The 12663-nt window shown below is 46.8% G+C and overlaps 1 protein-coding gene across 10 annotated transcripts in view; it reads left to right on the top strand.

The window, feature by feature from the left end:
• Window positions 1-12663, top strand: part of MAMLD1 (mastermind like domain containing 1) — a 119426-nt gene that overhangs the window by 41556 nt on the left and 65207 nt on the right. The window contains exon 1 of one of the 10 annotated variants that reach the window (XM_070784625.1): window positions 8384-10753. The exons of 8 other annotated variants lie outside the window; for them this stretch is intronic. In XM_070784625.1, the coding sequence (XP_070640726.1) occupies window positions 10691-10753 (63 nt within the window). In that variant the 5' untranslated portion in view covers window positions 8384-10690. Of the gene's footprint in view, window positions 1-8383; window positions 10754-12663 lie in introns of those variants that run through there. One more of the 10 variants, XM_070784622.1, reaches the window with a different exon arrangement.

Raw genomic sequence — 12663 nt, forward strand, 5'->3', positions numbered from 1 at the left:
TCCTGCGTTGGCAGGCAGATTCTTTTTTTTTTTTTTTTTGACATCTCAACTTATATTTTCTTTTTTTTTCTTTTTTTTTTAAATTTTATTTTATTTTTAATCTTTACATAATTGTATTAGTTTTGCCAAATATCAAAATGAATCCGCCACAGGTATACATGTGTTCCCCATCCTGAACCCTCCTCCCTCCTCCCTCCCCATACCATCCCTCTGGGTCGTTCCAGTGCACTAGCCCCAAGCATCCAGTATCGTGCATCGAACCTGGACTGGCAACTCGATTCTTTACCATTAGTGCCACCTGGGAAGCCTGTGGACCGTTGTAGCAACCTGCTTTATTCCTTGGTGATTTCTCTTTGCCATCTTCATGATCCCAGAGTAGAAGGCACAGAGGACACACACAGCAGAGGGGACAGTGGTGTGCTAGAACTCCTACTGGCTCCCTGAAGCCAGTTGCTTTCAGGAAATTTACCAGCTTGTTGATATCATGTTGGTAGCTCAAAATCAGCCACAGTGAGAACATTTTCAGCAGAAATCCATCAAGTGCTGTGACAGAACCTTGAGTCAGAGCTTTTTCCCCCCAGAAAGCTGCTTGTTAAACACTTAGCAGCACACTTCTGGGGTGAGGGGTGGCCACTGTTACTGTAATAATGGTGGGACAACCTATATACTGTATCTGGGGAAAATGTAAAACATCAGGGTTTGGGGGGAGAAAACTAAGTGTTCTTTGTAGTCCAAGTTAATTTCATTTTCAGTCTATTGGTTCTTCCAGCTACCCAGTTTTAGATCAAGGAAAGAACAGATTTTTCTTGATGAATGTTCTCAGTTCTTGATAATTACTTCCATTTCAGCAATTCTGTAGAAGAATGTGTTCTCAGATAAGAAAGAAAAATCTCTGTTCTCTTTATCTTCAGAGTACAATATTTTTTAACTTAAAATCCAAGATTTCTGTGTACTGGTAGCTTACTTCCACGTCAACATTTTTTCTGTAAGATTCCAGTGCATCCTTCCCAGAGAATTTTATAAAGGCACACAGCAGAAATGTGAGTTGCCTGATTATGTAGTCCTGTTAACGTTCCTTGAGTCCAAATGTTGACTTAGATGGTGTTTTTGGAACTCATAAGTGGATGTTTATGTCTGTGAATGGAAGTACTGAGTAGCTTGACTTGCAAGGCCAATGGGTGGGGGAGGGGGCAGAGGGGGAGTCAGTCCTGGGATGGTGGTTTACTCAAACATTGGGATTTGATTGTATGAGCTGTTTTCAGATGCTTCTCTGCTAGCTTGCCACAGTCTATAAGTCACTTGTATATGCTGCTCTCCACCTGTGAATTGTGCTAACACATGGTGGAGAAAGGAAATACAATGCAGGTGGCCAGCCAGAGAACTTAAAACATGGAGATGTGCAATCTGGCAGAGGAGGAGGGCTATAGAAATTGTGAGCTCCCTCCAGTTTTGGCAAGGACCAGACAGCCTCTCTTGTGAGGATGTTGTGGGATGATCCAAAAGAGAAAGTGTACAGCAAGCACCTTCTCACCTAGAGGAGCTCTGCAAAGACTGTGGGTGGCCTGTTGAGCTTTCCCCACCTGGGTGAAGTTTCTGTGGAATCGAAACCATTCTTATGGATTGTGGGTACCATCAGTTTGATGCTCCTGGGCACGCCACTCCTTCCCTTGCCAGGTAGTCAGCCTTACATAGTCCCTACGCCAGTGCAAGGTCTCTGACTTTTCCTCTTGACAAAACTCCATTCATTGGGACCATTCCTGACTGGCTACTTGGCAGCATGGAGTAAGCCAGGCCCAGCATCCACACTGGCCATTCCTGTTGTGATTATCCAAAGATGACAAATACAGACAGGGATCGTTGCTGCCAAGATCTGGTCTCTGGAAGCATTAGTGGTCAAGTTAACAACCTAAAAGAATTCGAGCCCTCTTCTCCAGGATGGCTTGGTCCATTGCATTTCACATCAAGTGCAGGCTATGCAGCCTCTCCACAGACTCTGGGGCTCTCATAAGCAAACCAAACAACTGTGTCTATACTTGTGTTTATACCTGTGGCAATTTCAAATTGTTCTTGTCAAAATATACCTGTTTCCCAAAATGTCTTTGAATGTAAGTTAGGAATTGGGGGAAGGGAAGTGAACATTTTATAAAGGAAGCCCAAGAAATTGGCTCCTAGAGTTGATGTAGAAATGGTGTATGGATATGGCTATCAGAAATTGAGCCTGACCTTGAATTTGACAGGAGTGAGCCCAAGCCTTAGCCTAACTTGTTCAGCTAGTGCCCTGTGTGTTTGGGGCTCTAATGGAAAAGGAGCTTCCTGGACGGCACAGTGCAGGGCCCACCTTACATTGTTTGTCATCCAGAGAGGATACTGAGGCCAAGGCCCAGGGACAGCCAGGCCCTGCAGCAAGGGAGCAGGGCCCCGACTCCTAGGCCATCTCGTGGTTCTGACCCAGTAGAATGTCTGAAGCCTGCTTCAGTGTCTTTTGCTGTCACCCCAAAGTCTTTGCAGCCAAGTGAGTACGTTTGAGTGTTGACACATGTTTCCAGGTCATCCACCACAAGGGGGAATTCCACAGCTGCTTATTCACTGGTCGTTGTGTGCCCACCCTGCAATGGGCTTTCTTCTAGGGACTGGCAGATAGCATGGGCTCGTATTCTAGTGTGGAGAGACTGGACAGAAAGAGTGTCAGCATGGCTCTCTGTGCTCTGACGTTTTACTCCACCCAGTGGCTAGGGCCACCGTGGCCAGGTTCCTTGCCTGGACCTAGAGGGGGCCTAGAGGAAGACCTGCCAATAGTGAATGTTTGGTAGGGCTGACCACACAAAGCACATGATGGATACTGTGGCTTTGATCTTCATCACAACCCTATGAGGCAGATGCTATTACTATCATCTCTTTTATAGATAAGGAAATAGACACACAGAGAGGTTGAGTAACTTCACCAAAGCCACACAGCTCTAAAGTGGCAGAGCTAGGATTCAAACTCAGGCCTTTGGGCACCAGAGTCCATGCTTTAACTGCTTAGCTACTGCACTGCCTCTTGTGTGTGTCTGTGCTCAGTTGCATCTGACTCTTTGTGACCCCATGGACTGTAGCCCTCCAGGCTTCTCTGTCCATGGGATTCTCCAGGCCAGAACACTGGAGTGGGTAGCCATTTCCTCCTCCACAGGATCTTCCCCACCCAACCTCTCATGATGGCAGAATCTGAAGCCTGGCTCCCACAACCTTCAAGGAATACCCAGGTCTGGATCCAGCCCTAGGTTCTCTCTCTAAGGGTGTGTGACTTCACCATGGAGGGGACACCAAGGCAGCCATGTGCTCGCTGGTGTCACCAGGCCTGATCAGGGCCCTGTTCCCCTTCCTCCGCCCAAATGCCCTCCTCAGGGAAGGAACCCCAGCTCTGTCTGCTTCACAGAATGAAAGCTCCAAGGCACCAACTCTGATCACACCAGCTTGCCTCTCCCCACCCAGAAGTGTATTAGCACCACCTCCCCACCCCCACCCCCACTCTGGGACACAAGGTTTACAGAGAAGGGGAGATCATTATCATGCTGGGTCAACTGGTTACCACCACTGCCTGTGCCAAGGCACAGTCTTGCCAGCTGCAAGGCCACTTCAGCCTTTGGTGCACCCAGTGCCTCTTGGATTTGGCCTCCAAGCCAGGTGGGGAAGTGCTAGCCAAGGCCAAATAGTGGCGTCATCTGCAACAAGTTGGAGGCTGCCTAGAAGCCATCTGTCACTGCGTCTGCGAGGCTGTCACCATATCCCACACTGCACCTATTTCAGGATTGCCCCAAAGACCTGGGCAGTGGAGCCCTTTGCTACCAGGGTGGCTTTCTCTGGCCTGGTTCCTCCTTTCCTGGGTCACAGCAAGTCAGCTGGTGGGAGCTGTCAGAGCCCCAGGAGCAGAAACTGCACTTCCTGATGGAGAAGCAGGCAGGCCACTGGGGAACTGAAGCCACTTTATTTAATGGACCCATTTGCCAGAGGCACAACACAGGGAAGATGAGAAGAAATCCTGTTCCATGAACTCAAACCAACCAGACGTAAGCTCAAAGACTCCAGACCGTCTAGAGATGCAACACAGCATCAAATCAAAGCAGCCAAGATGTATCCGAGTCAGAGGTGAAGCACTGGGGTATGTGACTGAAGGGAAAGAAGAAGGTAAGGAGACCCCACATTCAAGGAGTCCTGGGCTGGCGAAGAGACTCATCCGCAGGAGGAGAAGCCAGGCTCTTGGGAGAAAAACTTCAGACTTCTTTGTCGAAGAGAATGCCCTTCAACCTGGGAGTCATAGATCGGCTGGTTATATGGTTTAGCTCGATGGGAAGATGGTGACAAATGAAGGGGCTGCATAGCATTCCCATTCCTTGAGAGCTGGGACGAATGACACCCCCATGGCACAGAGCAGGGGAGAGCATTCTGGATCATGCAGAACTGCCAAAAAGAACCATAAAGCACCAGGTGGGCCAGCTACTTGCAAATTTCCAGAAAAGAAACTCCTTAAACTGGATATCTTACATGATTCTAATTAGCTTGATGCAGCTCCCTGGGAAAATTGTAGAACATGCTCTTGGAGCAGTTGCAAACATGGGGGTGCTTAGAGAAGGAAGCCAGCCCAGAGCAGGTCTGAAACAAAAGCAGAAGGAGTGGGGCTCCCCCCTAGTCCCCACGGGCTCATGGGAGAGTGCGTTGGGTAGAATATTCTTTTCTGTTGGAGAAGCTCCCTAGGCAGGTAGGGCAGAGAAAAGCAGGCAAGTGGTTTTGGACCTCAGCAAAGCATTTGGCAGCAGGGCTTGTGAAATCCTCATTTATAGCCCAGTTATGTGATTGTGTAACCAGTGAAATGACCGAATCCAAAGGCTGTGGAGTCTTGTCCCCCTTGGAGAAGGAAGTCTTGAGGCACATTCCAGGCAAGTTCCTCTTGGCCTGCTTTGCTTTTTTTCTCAATGATCTGGATGAGACGAGAGAATCACTCTTAACACATCCGGCCCTGACATAGTCCCAGACGATGGATTCTCTGTAGTGTGAAAGTATTGTAGGATCCAAAGAGATCTTGATGACCCAAGATTGTCATGGGAGGTTCAACAGAAACAAAAGGCAAGGTCCTATATTTGGGTCTTGAATTCATCTGCCCAAGAATGGGATGGGAGGACTGTGGCTTGAGGAAAAAAAACTGGGAGCTTCTAATTGACCTCAGTGATGGTGATTCAGTACTGAGCTGGGCCTGCTGTCAGGGTGACCATGCCTTAGGCCTCAGCATCTGCTCTGGTGCACCCCAGCTTCCATCCAGCAATATAGACAAGTGGGGGTCATCAGGTTGGAGAAAGACAGGGTGATGAGCACACTCCAGATACAGGCAGTGTATCCCATGACCTCCCCAAGCTGGGACTTGAACCCAGGGTTCTTGATTCCAACTTTAGAAGTTATAATGAGCGCCTGTGTGCAACCCTGCAGGCAGCATGTAGACTGCCATGTACTAGATACAAAGCCTTGGGCTCATTTCATTCTGATTCTTCTGAGTACAAGTGCTTTGACAGTGGAAAACATTTTCATAGAAACCAGAGACCCTATCAGCCTTTAAAGGTGTGGGGGCTTCCTCCTCTAACTTCCAGTGCCCAAGAGAAACTCAGCAGAGATCCTCTCTCATAAAAAGCAATTTCATATATGAATATGAAATGAATTTCATGAACCACCAGAGGGTTCTTACCATTAAAAAAAATAAAAAGCATTATTAAAACGGTACCTTCTGGATGCATCAAGGTTATAGAAGTAACAGGACTTTACCAAACCTTAACTGCAATACAAAATGAAAAGTTTGTCTCTTTTCTTACACCTTCTCCACAACTCTCTCATACTTGCTTAGTATAAGGAGAAAGAGAAAGGACAGCTCAGTGTAACACAGGCAGCTTGATTGCATGAATATATAGATGGCTGATGGGATGAATGAACTGCAGAGTCTTGGCACAGAAGTGTTTATCTGGTAAATTTCTGAATTCCATATCTTCTTCCCTGGTAGCTCAGCTGGTAAAGAATCTGCCTACAATGCAGGAGACCCCAGTTCGATTCCTGGGTCAGGAAGATATGCTGGAGAAGGGATAGGCTACCCACTCCAGTATTCTTGGGCTTCCCTGGTGGCTCAGCTGGTAAAGAATCTGTCTGCAATGCAGGAGATCTGGGTTCAATCCCTGGTTTGGGGAGATCCCCTGGAGAAGTGAACAGGTACCCATTTCAGTATTTTAGCCTGGAGAATTCCATGGATTGTATAGTCCATGGAGTCACAGAGAGTTGGACACGACTGAGTGGCTTTCACTTTCTGTGCACAGTTGAGGTTCAGTAATGGTTGATACTCCTCTGAAGCATCTCGAGTTCTGTGGGTTTGTAATGTATCTTGGTAATGTGGCTTTTAAGCTTTAGCTGTTTGAATTAAGCACAGAAATATATATTTGTATTTGACCCACAATGGAGTTAGATATTCATCCTTGAAAGAATTAGAGCAGGAAGGACTGCTGAGATTATGGAGGTGGTCCTGATTTGGATTTTGAAGACATTAGTATAGAAGAAATACAATGGATAAAACTAAGGAGAAAAGTAATACAACATTGTACAGAAACTATACTCCAATAAAAACTTAGAAAATAAAATCAAGGAGAAACCAGAACCCTGGGATTCCTGGCTGCCTTCTTGGTGCACAGAGCTGCCTGGGTCCCTTGAGCACTATAGGGTAAGCCTGAAGCAGGACATGGGTCTTTTTCAAGAACCTTCTTCCTTCTGGTAGACTAGCACCCTGCGGTTCTAAACCCCAGTTTTAAGCTCCAAAATGGCATCATTTTTTTCTGACTCAGGGAAGACACTTATGATCAAGTAAAAATGTCTTATTCACCCTAGTATTATTTAGCATTTGGGCTTATGGATTGGAGTAGTTTTTGCTTGATAAATAGGCTAACTTGGCATGGGGCCAGCCATAGAACTTGTGTAGTTTGAACTTTAGAAATCCACTCTCACTATCAACCCAAGTAGCCTCCTAAAGGTATTTGTGTCCATGTTCCCTTCCTACTCTTCTAGAGGCCAGGCTCATTTGTACCACATTGCTCTTGCCTCTTTATCATGCCGTGCATCTGAATGGCTGCCTGTGAAATTGCATTCATCTTTAATGCCTGCTTCTGTGCATTTTTGTTGACTGTGTTCTCAAAGGGAAGTGTCTGGGGACCATTTCTGAAATGCACAGGCATTCTCCCGCTGTCTTTAGTAACCTGAGCCATTGTTGCCAACTTGCAATAGATAAATATCTGGAAAATTAGATTGTTTCCTCCAAAGCTGATGGTAGCAGCCTTGACTGTTTTCTTTCATTTGTGAAATAATATCAAAAATACTTGCAGAGAGGCATTTCCAAGAATGGAGATAATTTATTACATCATAGTAAGTGGTGAAAGCACATTTCCTCCCATCAAATGGGATTTCATATGAAGTCTTTAAGAGCAACCCTAGTGCTTTTCTTATTATCCAATATCCATCTGGAGAGTGGAATGTGTTCAGGAAGACTATTTTTTAAAAAGTTTTATTTATTTATTTGGCTGTGCCAGGTCCTAGTTGTGGCACACAGAATCTTTAGATGCAGCATGTGGGATCTAGTTCTCTGACCAGGGATTGAACCCAGGCCCCCTGCCTTGGAGCACAGAGTTTTAACCACTGGAACACCAGGGAGGTCCCAGGAAGACAATTTAAACATGTTGTTCAGTTGCTCAATCGTGTCCGACTCTTTGCAACCCCATAGACTGCAGCACGCCAGGCTTCCCTGTCCATCACCAACTCCTGGAGCTTGCTCAAACTCATGTCCATCAAGTCGGTGATGCCATCCAACCATCTCATCCTCTGTTGTCCCCTTCTGCCCCCGCCTTCAATCTTTCCCAGCATCAGGGTCTTTTCCAATGAGTCAGTTCGTCTCATCAGGTGGCCAAAGTATTGGAGTTTCAGCTTCAACATCAGTCCTTCCAATGAATATTCAGGGTTGATTTCCTTTAGGATGGACTGGTTGGATGTCCTTGCAGTCCAAGGAGCTCTCGAGAGTCTTCTCCAGCACAGAATTCGAAGGCATCAATTCTTTGGCACTCAGCTGAACTCTTCACAAATCTTTTCTAGCCTAGTTGTCTTTATTTTTTTTTAATTGCTCTCTTCTTCTTTTAATTCACTGCTCCTCTATGCCACATGTTACACACCCTCCCCTCCCGCCACACACCCTATTAAATCATTTTCTCAGTTGAACCCACCACAGCGTAGATGGACACAGAAGGCTGGACTGGGGTGCAGACCTCCTAGGATGCCTCCTTGCAATGCCTGGTGACAAGTGCCACATTTCTTACCTGTCACCTTCCTTGTTTCCTCTTTCTTTTTAGAGTGTTCTGGACTCTGAGGTTGGTGAATTCTCCAGCCTTGTCCTAATTCATTGTCCAGGGCTCTGATCTCCAGATGGCCTTGTTTAGAATCTGGGGTGGGGATCCCATGAGTGTTTGGTTGAGTGTGGAAGGTGGGGACCCCAAACCCTGCCCAGCCCCACTAGGAATCTGCAGGCAGCCACTGAAGGAGGTCTGCACTGTGGCTTCGGAGTCCTAGTCCATGAATGGCCATCGAGGCAGTGCCAGTTGGCAAGGCTTGTAGGGTCCTTCAGGCCAAACTCTTTGGTCTATTGAAATAAAGTGAACAATGGAGAGGTGAAGTGGTGTGCTAACCAGCCTTGGCAGGGAAAAACTGCACCCTTAGTGCTATTGATGGTTTGAAGCGAGGTCAGGTCACTGTATGGCCTGGGAGGCAGCCTCAGGGGTATATTAGGCTTCTTGGCTCATTCCTTTTGGAATGTGGACCCAAGGGCACATTAGATGGGGTGTCTGTCTCCAGCCCAGCTCACCTTAATTGCACCCTGACTCCAGATTCAGTGAGCCTAACAAGTAGTATTAGCTTTCTCTGCCAACACTCCATGCCATCCTGGACTAGTCTCTGCCTTGATTTTCCTCTTTGTTCAAGAAGAAGGTCGCCTTCTCATCTGTAGTTTTCCTCCCCACACTAACATTGTAGGACTCTAACCAAGTGTGAGTATATAGAAGCTGGGGACAAAAGTGACAGCTGCTGTTCAGTTTCGTTGCTCAGAAATGCAGAAAGGGGCTGGCTCCCCCCAGTCCTCTTCCCCAGGGACTTTCAGGTTCTGATTCTCATCTGGCCCTCACACAGTACATGTGAAAGGCAAAGAGCAAAGGGCATCAGCCGCACTTTGCAGATGAATCTGAGGGTTAGAGAGTCCGTGATTTGTTTGAGATAGAAGTGGACCCCAGGTCTCCTGACTCCAGTGTTCTGCTCAGGATGTCTTTTGGGTCACCAACTCCAAACACTTTGTAAATGTTCACTTGCCTGCTCGTTGATAAGCTTGAAGCTATTGCCTACTGAAATTGCCACAAAACCAAACCACGTCCTCCCTACCCCAGCACCTCCAGTGATTCTTGTATGTTAAGTCTAGGGGAAAGGATCTTGCTTGCATGTTTGCCTTTAGGGCCAGGGCCAAGGGGTAAGCAGGGAGGGAAGAGGGTGAAGCTATGTTTCTCTTCCCTGTGCTGGTGGTACTGGAGCTGCCTGAGAGCTTCTGAACAGAAGCCCGTCTGGATGGCAAGATCGAGGGGCTGGGTGCCCTGGGACTGGGACTGATGGGAACATCCTCCACTGAGAAGGGGAGTCTTTCCCCTGGGCCTCTAGTGCTTGGGTACTTCCTGGGACAGGGAGAGAGCGAGCAAGAGAGTCTCTGTGTGTGTCTCTGAATGTGTGTGTCTGTGTATGCCTTTGTATGTCTGTGTGCACATTTGTGTCTGTCTTCGTGTGTCTGTGTGCACCTGTGCATCTGATGTCTATTTGTATGTGTATTTGTGTGTACATGTGTGACTGTGGGTACCTGTGTCTGTGTATGTTTCTCTGAGCATGTGTGACTGTGTGCATCTGTGTCTGTATGTGTACCAACGTATGAGTGGCAGGTTTGGCCTTGGAGAGGACACTGGAACAGTTTCCAGACACGCCCCCTCTGGCACAACACCCACCTTGGTCATCTACTGTGGGAAAGCTTGGGGGAACTCATGGGGATTCAGCACCTAGGAATGCCGGCATCTAGAGGGCCCGTCTGGACTACCACTTTAAATCCCAGTGAACTTTCAATTTTCAAAACGCATGATGTCTAAAACAGAAAAAGATGATGGTGGACAAGTCCACTAAGAAATGAGGTCTTGACAAAACTTGGCCTCGCATCACTTCGCAGGCTGTTTCTGCCACAGTCGATCATGTGATAAGATCAGCATTGTTATCCCTGCTCTAAGACTGTCTTGATCTGCCCTCATTTCTGGATGTCCCCAAGTTGCAGAAAACTCTGTTCTGATTGATGTCACGGATGGACACTCTGTGCCACTCGGTCTTGGAGTCAAATTTGTTTCCAGGTGGGGCCAGCTGGAGACACAGTGATCCCAGTTGACTTGTTGGTTTGTACAAGTTTCGGCTCCTTTTGAAGCAGAAGTCTGCTCTCTGGACCTACTGCATAGGACCATGGGACGTTTGTACTTGCCGGAAGCCCCCAGCCTCAAGCTGATTCATCACCAAGCAGTGCAGGGCGCTCAGGGGTGTGTGTGGTGTCCGGTCATTTATAACCTCGGTGGCAGTATCTGAAATGCAAAAGGAGGCAGATTGCGGTGGTTCCCTGAAGCAGAATTTGCAGCAACCAGATCTTGAGGTATTATTTTGAAACCAAGTCTGTAAGTTCTTTATTGATAATGTGGGAAAGGTCCCAGCACCTCTGTGTCATTTAGGGGCTAGTCCTGCTCAGAGTACAGGATAGAAACTTTTTCCTTCTCCCCAAACTTATAACCTTGGTTTATCCTTTTTCTAAAAGGAACAACTTTCTAAAACCCCAAGTTAGAGAGTGATAATAATTTGGTCTTTATTATAAAAGCTTAATTAATATATAATTTACATACCATATGATTCACTCTTTGAAAGCATACAATTTGATGTGTTTTTACTGTTTTGACTTGTCTATTCTGGACATTTCATATAAATGGAATCATACTCTCTGTGGTCTTTTGTGATCTTTCACTTGGCATAATGTTGTCAGGGTTCATCCATGTTGTAGCATGTACCAGTACTTCATGCCTTTTGATGGCTGAGTAATACTCCATTGTATGGCGAGCCCATGTTTGGCTTAGCCAGTTACCAGTTGGTGCACATCTGGGTTGTTTCTACCTCTTCACTGTCAGAAGTAGTGCTGCTATGAACATTCTTGTACAAGCTTTGGTAGAGGCCTATTTTCATTTCTCTTGGCTGTATTATACCCAAGAATGGAATTATAAGGTCATATTTGGGGCTTCCCTGCTGGCTCAGACAATAAGATCTGCCAGCAATGCAGGAGACCCAGTTTGATCCCTGGGTCGGGAAGATCCCTGGGAGAAGGAAATGGCAACCCACTCTAGTATTCTTGCCTAGAGAATCCCATGGACAGAGGAGCCTAGTGGGCTACAGTCCATAGGGTCACAAAGAGTCAGACATGACTGAGTAACTAACACTTTCACACTTTCATGGCTATTCTATGCTTAACTTATCCTGGAACTGCCAAACTCTTTTCCAGAATGGCTGCACCGTTTTACATTCCCACTGGCAATATGTGATGGTTCCAATTGCTCCACATCACTTTGGGCTTTTTCAAGTCAACTTTTAAAAAAAGGAAAGCAGTGTTTTAGAATATTGAGGTATTTATTAACCTGTAATTACATGCCTTGTGGCTCTTGGATACTCTCAAAGCACTCTTTTCAAATGCACAGAAATATTGAACGTGTTATGCATTCCTAGGGACATATGGACTCCAATCCAACAAGTCATCAAGGCTCTAGGCTGACAGACCCCTTCAGATGGTTCTAAGCCACCCAAGTTTGAATCCATTCACACTCAGTGGTAGCTGTTAGATTTCTATATAGAACTTTGCACTTTACATGTGAAGAAACTGAATCTTCAAGGTTAAGGAGTCATGACTGAGAAGCCAGTCTTCCTGCTTCAGGGCCTGTTCTTGGGCTTTGAAGCCCTGACTCTCCTAACATCTAGAAGGCCAGTCTTCTTCACCCTTGAGCCCAGCCTGGGCTCTCCCTATTTTACCCAGGACAAGCTCCTCTGGACTAGGGCATCTCACTTGACTCCTTACACCTTCACACCAACATCTCTCATGGCAAATCGGAATTCACAGCAGCCAGTTCCTTTTAGAGCAGGGTCATCTGCTACGATTAGAGCCCACCATGGCTGTGATTGATGGCAGTGGGTTGATGGATCTGTTCCCACCAGGCATTCTTTGCTGGTGGTCTGGATAATAGCAGTGGCCTTGGCCTCCTGGCATGTATTCAGCTCATCCTGTGATTCTCCAGTGGAGGTGCCTCCTTCCTGTTGCTTCCTCTTACTTTCCACACAGCCCTGCACCCCAGCCAGTTTTGTCTACACAAGTTTGTGATGCTCTCGCCATAAGCAGAGCCCTGGGCTGGATGCTTCAGCTCTTAGCTGCCCGGGTCCCTGTCTTTAGGTGGTGGGACAGGCCAAATAATAAGAGTCCAGAACTGGGTGTTCTTTAAGTGCCGAGAGACAGATGGCCCTGGGCTCAGAACA

Source organism: Bos indicus, chromosome X (assembly GCF_029378745.1).
Source record: "Bos indicus isolate NIAB-ARS_2022 breed Sahiwal x Tharparkar chromosome X, NIAB-ARS_B.indTharparkar_mat_pri_1.0, whole genome shotgun sequence".
Taxonomy (NCBI): domain Eukaryota; kingdom Metazoa; phylum Chordata; class Mammalia; order Artiodactyla; family Bovidae; genus Bos; species Bos indicus.